The sequence below is a fragment of the Rhyacophila brunnea genome, unplaced genomic scaffold (assembly GCF_057557595.1).
Source record: "Rhyacophila brunnea isolate RB1 unplaced genomic scaffold, BYU_Rbru_1.0 scaffold_22, whole genome shotgun sequence".
Taxonomy (NCBI): domain Eukaryota; kingdom Metazoa; phylum Arthropoda; class Insecta; order Trichoptera; family Rhyacophilidae; genus Rhyacophila; species Rhyacophila brunnea.
The window spans coordinates 16508599-16530464 of record NW_028232882.1 but is presented as its reverse complement, the minus strand read 5'-3'; the positions used below and the strand labels follow the sequence as shown (position 1 = coordinate 16530464).

Sequence of the window (21866 nt, the reverse complement as noted above, 5' to 3'; positions counted from 1 at the left end):
GATGAAGGCCTCTTTAAGCTGATTCCACATCTTTAGGTCTTATAAATTCCTATTCTTATCAGATATAATATGTATTGCTTCATTATTTATCAACATTTATGTCGATATGAATGTCCCGCACCGGGAAACTATATTGTTTAAGGTTAAATTTTAAATCAAAATATGATTTTTAAAATATTATTCTATGACTCCAAGCATTTATTTTTTATAGACAATGAAACAAAATAATGTTTAAATTTATTTTTTATGCTGCTAACCTTTTTCTATTATGTAAATGGGACCCGTAAGAGATTAATATTCGCGTTATATTGGATCGCTATTTATGATATTCACGATTGAGATGTATAATTATTTATCATATTTAAATGCACATACCTACACATATATTGTATTTAAATTAAAATAACAGTGGTAGCAATCGGCGATTGCCAGCTGTTCTGCTAAACCTAGCAGCCTGAAATGGTGTCAGACGATATTGAGAGGCCAGACTCCAGAATAGAAAAGGCACATGACTCCAAATTTGTATTGGCAGTGACGACATGCAGATCGTAAAACTGACAAATCAGCTAAATTTTCAACTGTCTGACGCGAATGAAAATCCATCCCGAAGAGAAAACTATGGCGCCGTCTATACACACTTTACAATTATTATATTAAAATCCAACACCAAGTCACTATGACGAAAAGCTGTCTGCAAGACCTAGCGAGACAGACTGGCGAGAGCCAGCTGGCTCAGCTAGTGTATAATTAATTAATAATACATATTTAAATATTAGTATTTTGTCATATATTGTCTATGAATATAGGTATATTAAGTTTGTTGTCGTTGCCTATCATACGTCAAAATCATCTGTCACATGAGGTGCGCCTTTCATTTTCATGTTTAGGGTACTGGAAATACTATTTAATACAAATTTATCCGTCTATTTACCACATCCCTGCTTAAGCAATTATAGTGGATAATTATTGTTCTCCCTAGAATTTTCCCAGCACCTAGTAACTACATTGAAGTATTCTATGGTAACAATGTCACGGTAATGTCGATATTTTTTTCATTTCCTAATACCTATCATTTTCTACACACCCAGTGCCGTGGTCAATATTGATGGATGAGCCATAATGCACCAGCACCTATGCCACATACGCTCCACGAAAATAACTAGGATGCCATCTGAACTGAGAGAATCATACTCGTTTAACACTGTCATGAGACTTGTAGCTCTATAGCACACCGGTGCGCCGCTAGACGTTGGTAGATGTGTCGTGGTGCATTGTTTGAAAAAAAAAACAATAATTTTGTATATTATACGATAATTACTTAATACTTTGGACGCTGAAGACGCACCTGGCGCGTAATGACCAGGCGGCCGATCGATGTAATTAACGTGCTTTAATTAAGGATCTCTACAAATGTAACAAAAGACCTACCAGACCACCATTAAAAACAAGCAATTAATTTTGGATCCGTCTCAAAAACAATTAACTTTGCTGCAAAAGAAATTTCATCATTACATTCATACAATCAATACGACTGGATTCGAAACCCTTTCGCAAGCAATGCCGAAAATTCTATAGAAGCGCTTTCTCTATAAATTTGAGAGGAATTAGTTGAATTGAGAAACGATGGGACTCTAAAAACTGAATTTTGCCGATGTTCCATTGGCTATTTTCTGGATTTTGGTTTATAAAGAATATTCTCGGATTTCCGACAAGGCTATTGCCGTTCAGCTCCCATATCTACGATTATGTGTGCAAAAGTTTTTCATAAACATGTATAATTAAAAATTTCGAGAATGTAGTATAAACCAAGAACTTCGGGTTGCTCTTTCAAATATCAAGTCAAAAATGTATAAAACTTTTACCTTCATTGAAAGGTGGGGGACTGACAGGCCTCTAGCCTGGGGGACCAGGCTCAAGGGGGGGACTGCGTGGCAGGTCAACCAGATAAGTAAGATAAAGACAAATTACAAATTTGCTCACATATTAAAAAAAGTCGACTGCAGCGCTATTTTACTACGCTGGTATTAATAATTTAAAACATTCGATTGTAGGTTACAAGAATTATTTATTATTATTGTCAATATCCGACAAACAAATATTCTTAACCCGACAACTAACCATAATTCAAGTGGATGTATTAATAAATACAAACATTCGCCAACATACATTCAATAGCATTAATTACACCTCAAACACCATTTTAAAAACTCTATTTTAGAGTTTTACACTGTCTTTAACCTTACCGATACGTAGGGGGGGGGGGGCAAATATCCTGGCCTGGGGTCCCCCTTCAGGATGTGGGGTCCATGTTTTGGTGCATAAATTGTTTTACATGTGGTGTCACGGATTTCTGGGAAGACCTGTGGTGTATCGTGGGTGAGAAAAGGTTGCGGGGCACTGATTTAACATACCGGTACAAGTCAGTTTACAGGAACTGCGCCAATTTTCAATGCTGATTTTGGCAAAATTCATGAATACAAAAATGAAAACCTAACCTAACAAATAATCCAGTGGGTATATCCACGATTATCAAAATTTGTTTACCGCTGGCTTCCTATAAACCGACAAGAACCAACATACCTACCTACTTACATTGTTTGAAAACACTTCAGAAACATTAATACTTGAAAAAATATGACACCTGACAGGATTCGAACCTGTATACATCGAATTCTGGCCGATGCGCTTTACCAATTTAGTCACCAGTGTTATCCAATTACGGCGTAACTAACTAGCCGTAATGTGACTGAAGCTTTTTACAAATTATGCTAGTATTTTTGGCCTTTGCGGTTGGTCAGAATACGATGGGACACAGCTTTGAGTCCTGTTCAGGGGTTCCATTAATCGAGCAGACATGTTTCAGAGATGTTTTAAAATTGTGTATGTTCAATAAAGAATGTCTCCTTCACAGATATTGTGATATAGTATATTCTATAAGATCCCTTTAGAGCACGGTGGACTCCTCCAAAAGTGCAATTATTAATATTATGCTCTCTGCGAATATTAAAGGTGAAAAAATGAAATTCAACATTTATCATAAAACATCAATTATTTATTAAATACTTAAAACTACCTATCTATTAACAATCATCAATCCAAGAGGTACTTAACTGGGTGGTCGACTTAAAATTAAAAATGTAAGGAGGTGTAACGTGTAATTTCTTTCCTTGGTCGAAATATACTCCAATAAATCATCAATGTTATAAAGGAAAAATCATGAAATTTATGATACAAAAAATACTCAATTTTCTGTGGGTAGGTGGTTACATAGGTAAGTATTGAAAGAAATAAACTTCTGTGACCAATCAAAACGTGGGTGGCCATTCTTCTCAGGATGAGCACCATGCTGTAGAGTAGACAGCCGTTACACGGCCCAACTCATCTGGCTCGTAGCAAAGCTATATTGGCTTCCTGGAGTCAATTCGCATACGACACAACTCGGGCGATGTAAATCAAATCGTCCACATTATGGTGAGCGTGGAATTTGTTCTAACAATCCTCGTACTGCAAACAAAAAAGCATTGATAAGATTAAGCAAACGTGATATAGATTTTATACAGAATATTACTTAAAATATTTGCTGTATAAACGTATATTACGTAGTCAACAATTTATTGTTTTTACATTTCATTGATTGTTTGACCATTAGATGGGTGAGCAGCACATTGCATAGAAAGCCCAGCGGCATAGATAGTAGTGGTGAACGGTGGAGGTAGGCTGTTAAGAACTGCCGTAAATAGTGCACATTAAACTTTGTCAGTTATGCATATTTTTTTCATTGAAATAAGACAACAACTTACAGATAGATGGTGTTGGGTTAGTTTTTAAAATTCAATTGAACCCTGCGAAAACAAGTCTTTTACAGGTTAACATCCACCGAAATCCACATAGACTTTTTTAGAATACACTTTTTTTTATCCCAAATTGCTCCATGAGATTTAGTCGATCACCCTTGTCATATAGATACACATATTTCGGATCATGAATTGGATCTACAATATGGCTGCTGCTCTCTATAAAGACGTGCTTGGTGAATTGTGAATCTGTTTTGGATAAATTGATGTGGTGTCTATAACAATTATTCCGCCTGCCTGACCTAGATAAACTGTTTTACAAGTTTCACAATGCAGATAATTAAGACCTCTTCTCTGAAGTGTATATTGATCTATCTAGTATCAACGATTCAATTTCAATTAATTTTTTTAAACATATTGTGGACATTACAAATTATAAGTTTAAGACGTTCACAACATGACATTTATAAACAATGAAATATAAAACAGTATTATATAAATAAGATAGGTACAAGGAAGTACACCAGATGAGTTAAGCAGACCCTATTTTAAGAATTTATAAAACAAGGTCCACCTATACTCATCCTCACGTAGGTGGAATATATCAACACCTGAAGCAATTTCGTTGAACATAATTATCGCCCTCTCAATTGGCATTACCAGTGGCAGGTTGGTTCTGCACCTTGGGAGAATGAATAACTGATGGCCTCTATTTCTAAGATAGTTATCAGGGACACACAGGCCAACACTGCCCAGAATCGCAGAGTTCTCACTTATACCTCTTATAAGTCGAAAAAAAATACGTAGCTAAATAAAGATTCCTTCTAAATTGCAGACTGCAGTATGTAAGCATGCCCAAGAGAAAGTCAGTTGGATAAAGCCACGGATAGTATCCATATAACCTCAAGTAAAGGAGTCTCAAGAATTTCTTCTGAACCCTCTCCACCATAAGGCCATACTTCAACTGATGCGGTGCCCAAACAATAGACCCACTCTCAAGTCTGCTTCGAACTAAAGAATTAAATAAAAGTTTTAATACCGTAACATCCGAAAAGACCCGGGAAGTACGCATGACGAAGCCCAACATTTTAAGCGCCTTGTTACAAATGGTAACTATATGGCTAATAAATGTCAGTTTACTCTCAAACGTAATGCCAAGATTCCTTAGAGATGATATTCGTGACAGAACTCTACCATGCATCGAGTATTGGAAAAACAACACTTATGAGGCTCTGGTAAACGACAAAAGATTGGAGCTGACGACAATCGTCCAAGGTGACAACTTCCAAAAAGAGTTTCAAGTCATCAGCGAACAATAAAAACATAGAATTTTTTATTACCAATGCTAATGCTATGTCATTTATAAAAATCGTGAACAGCAACGGTCCTAAGTTTGAGCCCTGAGGGACACCAGAAAATGTGTAAAAGGTCTGTGACTGATAAAGGCCGTATGATACGTATTGTTGACGGTTCCTAAAATAACTCCCGAATAGCTTCAAAAATCTATCCGACAATACGATAAGTTGGAGTTTTTTCATCAGGAAATGCTTTCGAGAAGTCATTGTAAGAACAGTCAACCTGGTGGCCTCTATCCAGTGCCGATGACACATAATCAGTAAATACCATCAGGTTAGTTTCCGTTGATCGGCCTGTTCTAAATCCATGCTGTTCATTTATTATAAATGACTCAATTTTTGGAGAAATCATATGCATGATCATCTCAAGAATTTATGCTGGTACAGAGAGAACAGCTACCGGCCTGTAATTCTCCACTGATGACTCTGTACCACTCTTACGGATTAGAGTAACCTTCGACATCTTACACGTTTCCGGAAAGATACCTGTCTCCATTGTAAGATTATATATATATGCAAGTGGGCTTTTGACAAAATCAACACACTCCTTTAAAAAAAATGTAGGGACGTTATCAGTTACCAAAGAGCGAGTATTTTTTAGTTTTTCAATATATTTTAACACATCACTCTCATCAACTGGAAAAATATCAATGGACTGGGCACCGCATGATGGCTGTCTCGACGTGGAGGCAACATCCAAATAAGGAATACTACTTGTGTAGACAGACCTGAAGTGACCAGCAAAAGCTTCTGCCACTCCATGTCCGGTCACCTCTTCGCCTTTCCAACTCATCGAATCGGCATACCCGCCGTCCCTTCTTAATGATTTAATATAATCCCAAAATGATTTGCGATTTTCACAAATGCAATCTTCTACCGATTCCATATAATATGTTCGATAGGCCTTTCGAACAGCTTGCCTCACTCTCAAGCGATAAAAGCTAAACATTTCATAGTCGCGTTGACCATGCTCAGCTTTCTAAGCTTTGTGATAGCAATGCTTGATCTGAATGTCCCCAATAATCTCCCGAGAAAACTACCTCGGGTATCGCCTTCCACCACGCCATGGCGACCTCCTTGAAAAACATTCATCAAACACATTATATACAGCATTATAAAAGAATTGTACCGCCTCATTTATATTACAAACGATGAAACAAAGACAGATGACAAAATGACTAAGATGGTTATACATAATTATTATATCTTTAAAAATGAAAGTTTATTTCTTGTATATTAATAAAAAATGGGATGATATAACTGCAAATCAGACTGCTCTAATTAAATCCAAGCTTCGATGTCATCTGGGAATTGATCGGTGACTTTCTTGAGATGTGCGCGAGCTACATATCGTTAAGATTGAAAGGTAGATGTAGCGTATAATATGTAGGGTATAATATGTGGCGTATAATACGTAATACGTAATAATATGTAGGGATCCAAGAATTTTTATTATCTCGTAATTGTTTGGTTGAGCCTTTATGACATTTTTGAAACATTGGGAGGCCCAGTGAAGGAATAATTGTTGAATACAATAAAACAACTTAATATATTTATACATTGGCTTTGCATGAATTATTTAAATTCGCCCACCATACAGTATTGCCAATAATAATTACAACATTATATGAGGCGTCTAATTCCAAACAGCGATAAGTCCACATTTGGTCAAAAACGAGAAAAAATACGCACGTATTCTTTGTATAATTTTACACAATATGTATTGATCTATAAATTCCAAAACGCGACATAACCCTACGAAAAAAAATATTTTAAGTCTCGATTTATTACAAAAAGCGCCAAGTCTGTGTTTCATATTATTTAAAGCTTGGTCAATTTCGCGCGTGTTCAAGTCAACCAATAAGAGAACGTTCAATATTGAAAAGGACGTCTCCCATGCTGCATCTGGTAAACTCATGACAGTGCCACGGAAATATGTGCCTTATGCGGAGTAAATTAAAAAATGAGTTACAAATAGCGCTATGTCCAATTTTATTTTGCCTATATTTATTACATTTAAGAGATTATCGGCTGAAACAAATTGCCATTTGGATCTAATTTTGACATAGAATACAACGGAAAAAATAATTTCACGTTAAAACAAATAATTGAAGCTTGAAACATAAAAACGTTGTTTCCCGAAAATATTGAATTGTGGACTTGTACCTTTTTGTAATTAGACGCCTCATATAGACTAGAACATAAATTTCAGTCTTCATACTTAATAAAAAAAATAAGAAAAAACTCGGCAATAAAGTTGGATGGCAAAATTAAAAAGTGGTCACGATCCTCAGCCATGAGTGAACGACCAAGAAGAAGGATGTATGTGGCAGTAAAGAATTATGGACCGAGAAAAATGGAGGAAGCTAAGGGAGGCCTTCATCCAACTGTGGATCGACCCCGGCTGATGATGATGACTTGATAAAAAGCTTATTGTGTGAACAAAACAATTATTGTAAAGCGATTTTCTTAAGTGGTGAATACCAGGTCATATTCTATTATATACAAATTTTGATTCATAGAAAGCATAAGGATCTTTTCGAATTTTCGTATTAACATACTAGTAATTTTTAATTGTTTAAATTAAATTATAGTTTCTTCAAGATGTTACACAAGATTTAACAATGAAACATTCATCAATCTTCCATACATAGCTCGAAACAGGTTCAGAAACAAACCTAATTGATAAAAATGTTTAAACATGACATGGGAATCAACCCTAGATCTATCGCATGCCAGCTGGGTCAGCTTGAGAAGATCCAAGATTTTTCGAATGGGTATTTTACTGAGGCTGTTCCAAGTTTAATATTTTCAATGAAGACTGTTACATTCTTAAATCACGTGTATTATTTAGGAATATCAACTGTTGAGCTGTGGACCCAATAGGTTGAGCAAACCATCATCTATTTCTTGTAAAAAATATCTGTTATGGGACCTCTTCGTGAGGCAGCCGAGATCCACATCGGATTGTAGGGCCAGTAAAAAAAATATTTTAAACTGTACGCCTATACAAATATGATATAAAATATACATACATTCTCTGAATCCCCTCGATAAAATAATATACATCTGCTCGAGGCCAAAGTGGGGCAGAACAAATGCAGAAAGCGCAAACTGCTTAGCCTGGTCCCGGTCTCTCGTGCAAGTTAGTAACAGATCTCCGCACACAACCCCTGATTCTCTGTGTTGTTATTGGACTAGGATTGTAATCCTGAAAACAAATTACAAAACAACTGAATGAAATGAAATTAGAAAAATTTTCACCCTGCTGAATTAAGCGGATAGACAAGGTTCTTGAATTACTATTATGATTACTAGATAGATGGAACAACGAGATCTTTTTAAAATTTATGTAGAAAGGATTTTATTCTTTTCCTCATAAATTTCATACTCATGTGATATATGAAATTTATATCATAATATTTACATTAAGTATGTAATTTTATTAATCAGACATAAGTATGGGTTCATATAATTTCTTCATGTTTTCTTTACAGAGACTTAACGGCCTACATGCTCAGCGTAGGTCAAAATGGAGCTTTTATGGTATATTCAGAGCATAATCCTGGACATTCCTTAAACGTTTTAGAATATATATTTATATAATTTTGAAGCCTTATTATCCTTTATATTTATTTTAAACATTTGATGACTGCATAAAGTATTTTTATTACATACAATAGTATTCTTTTAAACTTTTCGCTCTAATGTTTTAGAATATAGTCATATATCGGTACATCCATGTGCAGTTGTGTTAATATTTTTTAGATTCATTAATTTATAAAAACTCATTAACAAAACCATTCGTAAAATTAATGTTAACATTATATAGTGACATATTTACGATAAAAAATTATATTAATAATCTTTGTGATCCCAAATTTAACAAAAATTAGGCATTTTATTATTAAAAAATTGGCACGATTAACACAATTAAAGATAATTCTAAAGATACTAATTATAAGCTATGTCTTTGATCATTCAAATGTGATAAACATTCTACGAATAATGTTTGCTTTATAATAATTATTGACCTAAGAATAAGGTACTATTTTTGAAATACGCCATTTCTATTGGCATTTCCCAGTGGTTAAGCTACAACATACGGCCGTAGCCATAAATTGACAAATGACAAATGAAGTAGGAAGTAAGATCATGGTAATGCGCGTGTTTGAACATGTACCGATTAAAAAAATATTTTTTTTCAGTTAGGTTAGATTATAGTTATGGCTACGGTAGTATGTTGTGGCTTAGCCACTGGGAAATGCCAATAGAAATGGCGTATTTCAAAATAATACTACCTTATTCTTAGGTCAATAATTATTATAAAGCAAACATTATTCGTAGAATGTTTATCAGTTGTGTAATTCATGCGCACTAGAAATCGTATCTGTGGATGATCAGGGTTGAATCATTGTTACACAATAATGGTTTTTCATTGGAAAAAATATTTGAAATATAAAACATTTTTTTTATGAGAAATGGATGTTTAGCCACTTGCATTACCAATTGGATCCAGAGTCCTGAGTCATGACTATTTAGAATTTGAATATAAGATAGATAATGCAAAATTGCACTTGGCACATGGCATTCATTCGTAAATCAACAAAACTTAAAAAAACATGAGAATTAATGGATCTTTGATGAAATATGCAAACTCAATTTTGAAAAATTCTAGATATTCATTTTAACTGAATATTTAAACTATTAAGTATATTGAACTATTTTAAATGAGAGATGAGTATATTCTCATTTCACAGATTGACGTTTGCTGTGAAAAATATTTAAAACAATGTAAGTATCCCAAACCTTGCTTTATCCTGATTATTTAGCTTCATAAAGCAATGGTCCATGCCAGGCAGGTGGTTGGGGTTGGTTCTCAGAGTTTCCCTGTAGAAGCCGAGAGCGCTGCGGTAGTATTTTTTATTGAAAGCGATGCACACTTTCCAGAACAGCGAGGGGATGTTGTTGGGAGATTGATTCACCACAAAATTGAATCACGTATCCGCCGTCCACCACTTTATTACCCTCCAACAAACACAAGTCTGCTCGGCCCAAAAGATGATTCTGCAAAAAACAAATGCAGATGTAGGTACAGCATTTACGCCGGTAAAGTAAATTTGGCTGTTGTATAATGAAAAATCAGTTGTTTTCATTTTGTTTTTCCAAATCATGTTGTGAATGGATTGAAATTGTAAAGTTCACTTCATATTACTAAATATAAATAAATTTGAACAAAATTTGAGTCGGTTGAAGAAAATAGGTAATGAAAGTGGGTATTGTCTTACATGATCATACTTGATGATTTTGTCGGCAGTGGTGTATAGGTTTGTGGCTTCGGTGTACAGATCCCGTTTCATGTTTTTATTCTTTTCATGGTTAACTTCCTGCACGCAGTATGCGGCGAGCATGTCCAGGCACCGCATCTGATCTTTCTCCGAGTTAGAATAATCGATGTTAGCCGCGGTTGGTGCGGCCCGCATCCAAGATTTTGATGAAGGCATTAGTTCTTTTTGTTTACGTACGGCACCTGTATAGAATACAAACATTTATATGAGAATACGCAATTTGAAAAAATAAAAGGACCCTCGCAATTGATGCTAATAGAAATCAAGATCCATTCATTCAAACATCATTCTCTCTGGACATAAAAATGTGGTTGAAAAATTAACCCTGCCTACATCGCAATAAGGGTTATTGTTGTATTAACAACATTTTTTTCCAAAACGCTAATATATAATATATATTATATTGTAGTAAGTAGTTAAATATTAACTTTACCCACATTGCAAAAAAGGTGATTATTGAAGATTTTTGAAAGATGTCTGACCTATTCTGCAAAACTTTCCCACTTTAATATTGTGATTTTGTATGAAACGGTGTATTATCATGGTACTTATATCAATGTATACAAACGAGTAAGTTTTAATACCGGCTCGGTTATTGTAACTTGGTTTCTATGGGGCACTATTTCTTTCAAAAAGTTTGAAACGCCATATGATTAGCAAGGTCTTTTTTCATTGAGGCATGACCATAATAGATTAAATTGGACTAGAAATCATGCATTCTTGCACGCCAATCGAGATATCGGGAAGATTCTACAGGTGTCACTCTTAGCACAGCTATGAAAAACGCCCAATGTTCGGTACACCATGGTATACGCTCGACTATGTGTGTCGAGACGTGGTGGTTGGCGATGGAGAAAAGCAAACACCAGAGAGTAATCATTACCCATAAAAATTGATTAAAAAAGTATTCATTTAGTTATTTAGTAAAATATTAATATACCTACTCAAAAGGGTTCGCCATCCAGATTATAATTGATAGTTTTTTTTTTCTACAATAGACTATTTACCCTTGGAAATTGATGGTGACATTCTAACTTCATTACATTCCATGCGTAAAATCTTATAAGTACTTACTACTTACGCCAACATTGACATTGACCCAGATGATAAGTGGGATCTCTCTAGGCGAAGAATACTGAGTATTTTTTTTCATCTCATGCGGTAGGTAATAATTGTTCAGGATCCAACTTCGATCACCTAAAAACAATTTAGATTAGGCAAACGACATTGGTTACGTCACATGTCATAAAATGAAGTAAAATCACATCACAAAACTTTAGCTAGTTCAATGTAATAATTATAACGAAACTATACATTCAAAACACTACATTATTATAAAATAAGTGATGGTTTATCTTTACACTATTATCAAAAATCAAAATGTTTCGAAGTCGCATGACCAGGCACCTGCAGTAGGTACGAGGAAATAAAGAATGACGTCATTACATTTTAAGCTACTAGACCAGTGTTGCCATATTTTGAAAGTGGAATTATAGTACAGAGCCTCCAAAATTATAGTATTTGGGGATAAAATATAGTACGCGTTGTCATCTCTTGAAAATGAAAATTTTCCCAATTTTTCATAGTCGGCTCGTTTTTTTTAGAAAAAATATTTCTTCGCGGGCCGCAGGTTCCCAATTTTTCATGGTCGGCTTGTTTTTTTTAGGAAAGATATTTCGTCGCGGGCCGCAGGTTCCCAAATTTTCATGGTCGGCTTGTTTTTTTTAGGAAAAATATTTCGTCGCGGGCCGCAGATTTCCAAATTTTCGAAGACCACTCGATTGCGAAATGGCAAATGCAGAATTATAGTACTTTTATATAAAATTATAGTATTTTGGCCGTACTATACCTATTTTATATCGTACATAGTACGCGGACCAAAATTATAGTACAAATACTATAATTATAGTACGGTTGGCAACACTGTACTAGACTACTAGAGTAAAAAATAATTGCGCTGTACTTACCCGTGTTATGGGAATTCACCGTCTTCGAGCTGCATTAGAAAACTTGGGATGCCCCGTAAGGAATTATTGCTTTGCCGTAATCTATTTTCACATTGCTGCAAAATTCATAATATATTATATTTTCTTATAACGAATAATCGTCAACTTAACCCTTTGTCTATTGTACGGTATAACGATACGCTACGGCCTACGCCAATCGATGTATGAAGCTTCTCTAAGTAACATAGAAAAATAATGAATCATTTCAGCGTATAGGCATGTGGGGCTTATAAAATTTATATCAGAAATACGACTTGGAAGGCTTAAAATAGTATACGATCACTTCGTTATAGTTTTTTAGATCTGCTAACACATAAACAGTAAAAAATAATGATTCATATTATAACACAGCATAATAATTATTAATTACCTATTAATGATTTGCTGTATTTTTTGCCTAACAACGATATTATGGGTCAATGAGAAATGGGACCAGTCTCAGGAAATAAAAACTACAATTGAGATCGCAAGGAGCGCCTTTCTCAAAATGAGACGCCTCCTTAGCAATCGAGATCTTAACCTAGGTCTGAGACTGCGTATGGTACGTTGTTATGTGCTCTCAATTCTTTTATATGGCATGGAAGTATGGACGCTAAACCAAGAGATGTCACGGAGACTTAAAGCTTTCGAGATGTGGCTGTATAGACGCATCCTCAAAATTCCTTGGACTGACCGGGTGACAAATGTTGAAGTTCTCAATCGAATGGGGAAGGACCGAGAAATTCTACGTAGTATCAAAACCAGGAAACTACAATACCTCGACCACATTATGAGAGGACACATATATAGCATTCTCCAACTTGTCATTCAAGGAAAGATCAATGGGAAGCGTAGCAGAGGACGGCGCCGCATTTCGTGGCTTAAGAACCTCCGTGATTGGTACGAGTGCAGCTCCACCGAACTGTTCCGGGTAGCAGACGACAAAGATAAGATCGCCTTGATGGTGGTCGACCTCCGCTAGGGGATGGCACAATAAGAAGAAGATAGGTACCTATCTCTATAAGGTTTATAGATTTTTAATAACACAGGTTTTCAATACGCCGTAAAAAATCAAATTATATGTGGGTACTTATAATATAAGTATTATTATAATTTAGGTAACTATTCTATTCATACATATACTGCATTCCTAATTGCTGAAAAGCCTCAATTAAAATAAAGACTCAACTCGGTGTTGTCGGCAAGTTAGGTACCTAGGTACCTATATCTCGCCTTAATGCCCTTAATCAATCTAATATTACGTTCAAAGCTGACTGGAAGAACGAAATAATGAGTTTAATAATTCTGTGAAGATAAAAAAACAGGAAGATCGTCTGTCTTCTAATTATAGCAAGGAATCAATCATTTTGAGGCTGCTGTTGAGAGATGTCCCAAGACTACAAAATGTTATAAAGGTTTTCGCAACGCCATGTTTTCATTGTACCTAGTCACCCAAGCATTTTGAACCTATAAGATACCTAGACGAAATAATATAGCTTGCCAGCGATTATATTAACCAATGCCCATACAGATCACATTGAAGTTAAAAAAATGTATGATAGGTAGGTACCTACCTACCATTAGTAATCGAGTGGCAATAGTCGTGCATGATTATCATTTTTGAGGTTTTTACGCCGAATATGTATAATATGTAGGTACATACCTATTTCTATGTATTTAATTAATACATATATATGGTGCTTTTATTTATGAATTGGTCATAGCATAGTAGTTGGCCGTTTCAGCTTTTGGTTGATAAAATAAGGTGTCAGTCATTATTTTATTACGTCGTCTGTTGATATGTATAGCTTGGTCTCCATTTTCATACAGAAAAACTTGAACCAAAATTATTCCCTGTGATTTTTTAAAAAAAGTTATTGGTGAAGACAAATACAAACACTTCAAAATGATAAACACCAGAAAGGCTGTGAAGACACCCCCAAAAATTATAACTTGTTTCAATATTGTGGAGTTATTTTAAAACATCAGAAAATGAAAAGACCAGAGCAGCATTAAATTTCACTGCCATAAGGTAACAGCTTCTACTATGCAAATATACAATAATATTGATGTACCTACTACCTATGTAGGTATTCAACAGTTTTAAGAACACTAAATGATATAGAACCACAGTCTAATCACGAACCGATAATCATTTACATAATATTATTATCTCGGCAAGATGACATTGAACCATCCACATCTGTTTATTTGATCCACTGTGGTGCAGTTGAAAACTATGTATTCCGTTTAAAAAACCTACTAGAAAATTGAAGAAAAAAATTAAAAACTTTTTTTTTGCAATAGTGAAACAACAGTTGTTATTAAAATAGGTACGAGTAGGTAGGTACCTAATTCGGAAAATATTATTCTTTGCAGATGATACATACTAGGAATTATCGATATTAATGGTATTATAATAATTATATAGTACCTATAGCAATTATTATATTTAACACAAAAATATTACTCCAGTATTGGAAGATAATGACTTGTTTTTGTGTCTTGCACTATGTGGTGCCAGATAATATCTCAGATGGTATTTCAGATAAATCCGGAATTCATAAGAGAAACAAGGACAATTCTGAAAGATGGATACAGAGAAATACTAAAACCTGTTTTTTTCAATTATTTTATGTTTGTTTTTGCAAAATCACTTATTTTTCATCAATTTTCTTAGAATTAGGTCCATTTACCTGGATCACCCAATGTTAAAACTCCAGCTTTTTTGGGTGCATTTGTTTGTGCATCGTTAGTGCACGTTTGTGCACGATTTTTTTTCGTTTGTGCACCTATAATAACCGAAAAATTCCAATTTCAAATTGGGTGTTCCAGCTAAACGTTGGGTCACCCAATGTTGAAATTTCAACTTTTTTTGTATGCATTCGTTTGTGCATCGTTAGTGCACGTTTGTGCACGCATTTCTTTCGTTTGTGCACGCACATTAAGGGGGTTATTCGCATTTCAATTTGGGTGACCCAGCTAAATGCTGGATACTTGTGTCACTAAACTTAGATTTATTTCAAAATTTAAATTGTTAACACTAGTGCGTTGGTAGTGAACGTTAGTGCATGATTCTTTTTTGCCTTTTCATCTGTATTCAGCGCGCTATTTAATTTTTAAGGTTGTATGCAAAACCTGACTGCGTGGGTTTAAAAATATTTTTTTTAGTGAAATCTCTTATCGCATAGGTAATGCGTAATTCTGCATACTTTTTTTATTTTTTTCTTATATAGTGCGTGAGATATTTGATATGAAATATTTGATGAACGTTAAGTCGAACCACTCAACACACTTTTTTAACTTTTTATTAGGTCATCAATTTGTCTATTATTGGCTTACGTTTGTGCACGTGCTTTTTTTGATTTCGAGATTATATCTTGAGAGATATTATTTTTTAAATTTAGTGACTTGATACTTGAACCATTAAATTTACCTTAAAATTGTTTTGTTAGGTGCATACAATTACATTTTTTTTTTAATTTTTAATATGATTTTTCAATTTTTTATCTCTTACATTAAGCTATAAATTTGATTTTGAATGGCCGTCAAGTTTTAACATCAAACATTTTTTTTCCAAATTTTTTAAATGCACAGCTTTGAGTAATTTAATTACATGATTTTTCATGTATTTTGTATTGTTTTTCCATGTAAATTACGCGAAAAATTCCCATTTTTCCATTTTCACTAAGTACCCCGTCAAAATATCCCGAACAAAAACAACCGCAGCCGTTTGGAAGATCCAGTCAACAGAGTCTCGCATAAAAGCCAAAACGGTGTATGCTCTCTAAATATTTCGGTTTATAATAGATTACTTAAAATTAGGTCCATTTACCTGGATCACCCAATGTTAAAACTCCAACTTTTTTTGGGTGCGTTTGTTTGTGCATCGTTAGTGCACGTTTGTGCACAATTTTTTTTCGTTTGTGCACCTATAATAACCGAAAAATTCCAATTTCAAATTGGGTGTTCCAGCTAAACGTTGGGTCACCCAATGTTGAAATTTCAACTTTTTTTGAGTGCATTCGTTTGTGCATCGTTAGTGCACGTTTGTGCACGCGTTTATTTCGTTTGTGCACGCACATTAAGGGGGTTATTCGCATTTCAATTTGGGTGACCCAGCTAAATGCTGGATACTTGTGTCACTAAACTTATATTTTTTTCAAAATTTTAATTGTAAGCACTAGTGCGTTGGTAGTTAACGTTAGTGCACGATTCTTTTTTGTCTTTTCATCTGTATTCAGCGCGCTATTTAATTTTTAAGTTTGTATGCAAAACCTGACTGCGTGGGTTTAAAAAAATTTCTTTTAGTAAGATCTCTTGTCGCATAGCTAATGCGCAATCCTGCATACTTTTTTATTTTTTTTCTCATATAGTGCGTGAGTTATTCGATATGAAATATTTGATGAACGTTAAGTAGAACCATCCAACAAACTTTTTTAATTTTTTATTAGGTCATCAATTTGCCTATTATTAGCTTACGTTTGTGCACGTACTTTTTTTGATTTCGAGATTATATCTTGAGAGATATATTTTTTTTAAATTTAGTGACTTGATACTTGAACCATTAAATTTACCTTAAAATTGTTTTGTTAGGTGCATACGATTACATATATTTTTTTAAACTTTTAACATGATTTTTCAATTTTTTATCTTTTATATTAAGCTATAAATTTGATTTTGAATGGCCGTTAAGTTTTAACATCAAACATTTTTTTTCCACATTTTTTAAATGCACACCTTTGAGTAATTTAATTACATGATTTTTCATGTATTTTGTATTGTTTTTCCATGTTAATTACGCGAAAAATTCCAATTTTTCCATTTTCACTAAGTACTCCGTCAAAATATCCCGAACAAAAACAACCGCATCCGTTTGGAAGATCCAGTCAAAAGAATCTCGCAAAATAGCCAAAACGGTGTATGCTCTCTAAATATTTCGGTTTATAATAGATTACTTAAAAATAAATATTTTGTATACACAAAAGTCTCAAAATTTAAAAAAAATCATTATTAAACTTAAAATTTGTCTTTTTATTTATGATTTTGAATGGATGAATCTTAGTTTCATAAGCAAAAACGCAGTAAATAATAATTATACTTACCTACTGTTTTTAACTTATGATCCGTAATAAAAAATAAATAAGTTATAATACAATAATTAGGTTGGTATGCATATTTTTGAAAAATGCAATGTATTTTTATGCAACGATATTTTCTTCAAAAAATAATAATATTGGAATGACATTTCGTCAACTAAATGCGCGGAATTTGTAACTCCGTATTAACCAACTTCACAGAAAAAGAAAAAACTGTTTTAAAATAAAACGGACTGGTTTAGGAAATTTGAACACTTTTAGTATTTTAATGTTATAAATGAGTTCTGGTCATTTTTACAAAATATTTATTAACATAGAATATAGAGGAGTTACATGGTTTGCTTTTGTTTTTTTGAGATTTGAGCTGGGAGTTACAATGTTTGAATTAAAATAAACAGCACCAAGTTTTACAGTATCTATTGCTTGTCTACATTATGTTGGAAAATTCAATAACATCGCATAAATAGGGGTAATAAGCATCACATAAATAATGAACAAAATAATATTTAATTCATTTTAATTTTCGAGTTAGCTTTCAAATGACAGATTATTATAAAATTAGTGATAATTAGCCACCATACTTGTTTTCAAGAACTGAAGGTATTCTTAGTTGTTTTATTTCATGCCTTTCTTGATATAGTTGAAGAAGCTGCAAAGAATTTTGGTTGCATAATAGTACTTTAATTTATTCGTACAGGGACAAAGAGATTGGAGGGAGCTCTTGCTATTCTTCAACAAAACGCAGTTTGAAATTAATATTTCCATTTATTAGATCCATTATATTGCAGTGCTCGAATATTAGTCATTAGTTTTCCTCCTGGTCGTACCTATGGATTTGTAAAATCTAACACCAATATTTTTTTTATTAAAATGATGGCATAAATATGTAACATGGTATCTTCTTCTTCTTCCACGGTGCTACATCCCGGGGTAGGATTTGGCCTCCTCCACAACCGCTCTCCACTCACTCCGGTCTCTCGCCACACTTCTCCAGTTACCGGATCTTCCTATATGAAGCCAGTCAATTTCTACGGCGTCAGCCCATCTCTTTCTTGGACGGCCTCTGGGTCTCTTCCGTTGGGGTAGCCACTTCGTCATGATCCTTGGCGCTCTAACTTCAGGCATTCTCTCCACATGTCCCGCCCATCGTAGTCTTTGGAACTTACAGTGTCTTATGATTGTTTGCTGTTCAATCAGCTCTTCCAACTCATGGTTCATTTTAATTCTGTAGTTCCCATTTTTTTTCAAAGATTTTGCGGAGTATTTCGCTCGAAGACAGCTAATTTGTTTTCCTCGTTTTGAGTCAAGCACCAAGTCTCACAGCCATAAGTGACCACTGGCCTTATAATCGTTTTATAAATTAGAAGTTTACTTCTTCGGCCTAGAATTTTCGACCCCACCAGTCGCTTGCAGGCATGCCAGCATTTATTCCCGGAGATAAGGTGGATTTTTATCTCCTCTGCTGTCTTATTTTGGGTATTTAGGCAGGATCCGAGATACGTGAACTTGTCCACCCCTTCATATGCATGCTGTCCTATGACTATATTCTGCAGCGGTACCTGATGGCGTGTGCTGACCATATACTTAGTTTTTGACTGGTTTATTTCCAGCCCAGCGTTATCTGCTTTTATTTTCATAGTGCCACCATGGTCGATTATCCTCTATTTGGATCTGCTTGTAATTAGTATCCGTCAGTGTGGTCTTTATAAGCCTTACTAGTTTTAAGGGAATTCCCAGTATTTTTATGCTTTGCAGCATCTTATCCCTATTCACACTGGCGAAAGCTTGTTTAAAATCAATAAACAGGTGGTGGAGTGTCAGGTTGTATTCGTGCGCTTTCTCCATAGTTTGCCTCATGAGATGGATGTGATCTATGGTGGATCTATTTGGTCGGAAGCCGCATTGGTATTCTCCCAGGATTTCCTCACCATAGATCAGTAACCTGCTATACAGTACAGATGAGAAAACTTTATAAGCTGTGTTTAGAATTGTGATCACTCTGTAGTTATCGCAGATTGTTTTGTCTCCCTTTTTCAGAATAGGCACGATTATTATACCCATCTTCCATTCCTCAGGTAGAATTTCTTTTTCCCAAATATTGAGAATTATCTTGTGGATATTTGCTTCCAGTGTAGGGCCACCAGTCTTTATCAGCTCGGCTGTTATCCTGTCGGTTCCAGGTGCTTTATTGTTTTTCAGCGTTCTTAATGCTCTTCTTACTTCAGGCAGAGTAGGCTCATCAATAAATTCCTCAGCAGTGTGGTACAATACTTCTTCCGTTTCCTCATGACCATTATCATAAGCCTGATTTAAAAGTGTTGTGAAATAGCCTTTCCATCTTTCCATAATGTCCTTCTTTTTGATCAGCATTTGTCCTTCACTATCCTTACAGGAGTTTAATCAGGGTTGATAGGATTTAGTCTTGTAAAATTTTCTGGGATCATTGTTTCTTCTTTGACATTCCATGTCTTGAAGTATTCTCTTGAGCACCAATCGCTTTTTCTCTCGACAGAGCTTTGTTGCAGTTTTTCTCTTTTCTTTATAAGTTTCGTAATTTTGGCGAAGTTCCCTTTGTAGGCATTTCTTCCTTGCTTCATTTTTTTCAAACAGTGCTTGCCTGCAATCATCATCAAACCATCCTGCATCTATTTTTGCTTTGTTTTCCCCCAGAATTTCTGTGGCACTCATGATAACACAGTTTTTTGTATTTTCCCAGTCCACATTCACATCATCGGTTATTAAAGTCATTTTTAAGTTTGTGTCTATAGATTCCTGGTATTTATCCAAAATTTCTTCATCCCTCAATTTTTCAGCTCTCCATTTAGCTCTTCTCTGGCCTTCTTTTTTCAGTATTAAGGAGATTTTTTGTTTTAATTTTGCTGTCACCAGGAAGTGATCAGAATCGCAATTGGCTTCTCTGCAGACGCGCACATCCTCCACTGTTGTCGCTCTTCTTTTTGATATAAGAATGTGATCATTCTATTTGGTTGCATGTATTACTTCCAGGTATTTTCCAGGTTCCTTTGTGGATATTTTTATGTTTAAACCATGTACTACTAATTAATAAATTATTTGCAGCCGCTAAAAAGCATAGACGTTCACCATTATCGATTGTCGTTTGATGCAAACTGTGCTGCCCAGCTACTTATTTAAATGCTTCATCTTTTCCAACTTTTGCATTGAAGTCTCCCAAGATAATTAGAGCATCATGTGGGAAGACTTTTTCGCAGGCTCTCTGCAGATCTTCATATAATCTATCCTTAATTTCCTCGGTCGCATCATCAGTTGGGGCATAAATGTTGATGAACGTAATATTGAAAAGTGTACCTTTCAGTTTAAGTTTACATAATCTCTCACTAATTGGCTCAAATCCTAGTACTGCCCTGCGGATATCAGAGCTGATTAAGAACCCAGTTCCATAGCGACCCTGCGTACCTGCAGATCCACTGTAATACAAAGTGTAGTTTCTCTTGTTTATGAAACCTGCGCCCTCCCATCTTATTTCCTGCAATACAGTCACGCTCATTTTATACTTATGCAGTTCAATTGCAACCTCCTCCATCTTGCCCGGCTGCAACATAGTGCGTACGTTCCATGTGCCACATTGTAGGTATATATAATCGTTTGTCCTTAATTCTTTGCTTGGGTCGTTGGTTTATGGGGAGTCCGGGGTTCGTAATCAGGGTTTTTTTTTACCGTGTTGGGTGATTAACCCTACGACGAACCCTCATCCTTTATCCGGGCTTTGGACCGGTCATAGCGTAGGTAGAGTCGTTCTCTATTACTATAGGCGGAGATTGTGACATGGTATGGCTTAGGTTTTTCCAGGCTTCTTAAAACGCAGTTATATAATCAGCATGAACACGTTTTTTTTCTTTTTTTTTCTTTTTCTTTTTTTTTTTCTTTTTTCTTTTTCTTTTTTTCTTTTTTCTCAACCTCATTTCAATTACAGAGCGAATCGTTCAACATCAATTTGAGTGTGGTCCTTCTCCTTTTTTTAATGTACATTGGTGATATTACGTGGCATTGCAATATTAATTTAATAAAGCATTGGTGAGTACTAAATTTTTTCGTGGTTTTTTTTCCCTGCTCCATCACTATACAGAATAGCGGTTTTATAGTCGTCGTTGTCGTCGTCGTAGAAAGAGGCAGAAGAGGAAGAGTAAATTATTGACATATTATTACACTGGAAAGCTAATTTGCAGTAAGCCCACTTTCGACTTCAATCAAAACATTGCAAAGACCCTCAATCGTTTTTGTTTGCAGAGAGTAAAATTATGAATGG

At 34.8% G+C, this 21866-nt stretch overlaps 1 protein-coding gene and 1 long non-coding RNA gene across 4 annotated transcripts in view; one reads left to right on the top strand and one right to left on the bottom strand.

Annotated features, from left to right (window-relative positions):
- LOC147070101 (uncharacterized) overlaps positions 1–21866 on the top strand; it is a 593776-nt gene that overhangs the window by 393662 nt on the left and 178248 nt on the right. The window lies entirely within an intron of this gene.
- On the bottom strand, positions 839–12742 carry LOC147070108 (RNA polymerase-associated protein CTR9 homolog). 3 transcript variants are annotated; one of them, XM_085949663.1, is made up of 6 exons: positions 12465–12742; positions 11572–11694; positions 10438–10679; positions 9959–10216; positions 8185–8360; positions 839–3504 (listed from the first exon to the last, which is right to left on the bottom strand). In XM_085949663.1, exons 2-4 carry the CDS (start codon positions 11648–11650, stop codon positions 10073–10075), a joined length of 465 nt encoding a protein of 154 aa, XP_085805789.1. In that variant the 5' UTR covers positions 11651–11694; positions 12465–12742; the 3' UTR covers positions 839–3504; positions 8185–8360; positions 9959–10072. The 3 variants fall into 3 exon arrangements, with proteins under 3 accessions (XP_085805789.1, XP_085805791.1, XP_085805790.1); XM_085949665.1 differs by having other exon boundaries at positions 11579–11694; XM_085949664.1 differs by lacking the exon at positions 12465–12742 and adding an exon at positions 11861–11892.

Bases quoted from the DNA above. Each gene is read 5' to 3' on its own strand.
- LOC147070108 (XM_085949663.1), bottom strand. From the start codon at position 11,650: ATGAAAAAAAATACTCAGTATTCTTCGCCTAGAGAGATCCCACTTATC. The intron at 10,680-11,571 runs GTAAGTACTTAT...TATTCTATACAG, and splicing joins TGTCAATGTTGGCGTAAGTA to GTGCCGTACGTAAACAAAAA. The intron at 10,217-10,437 runs GTAAGACAATAC...TGTTTTTTGCAG, and splicing joins AAATCATCAAGTATGATCAT to AATCATCTTTTGGGCCGAGC.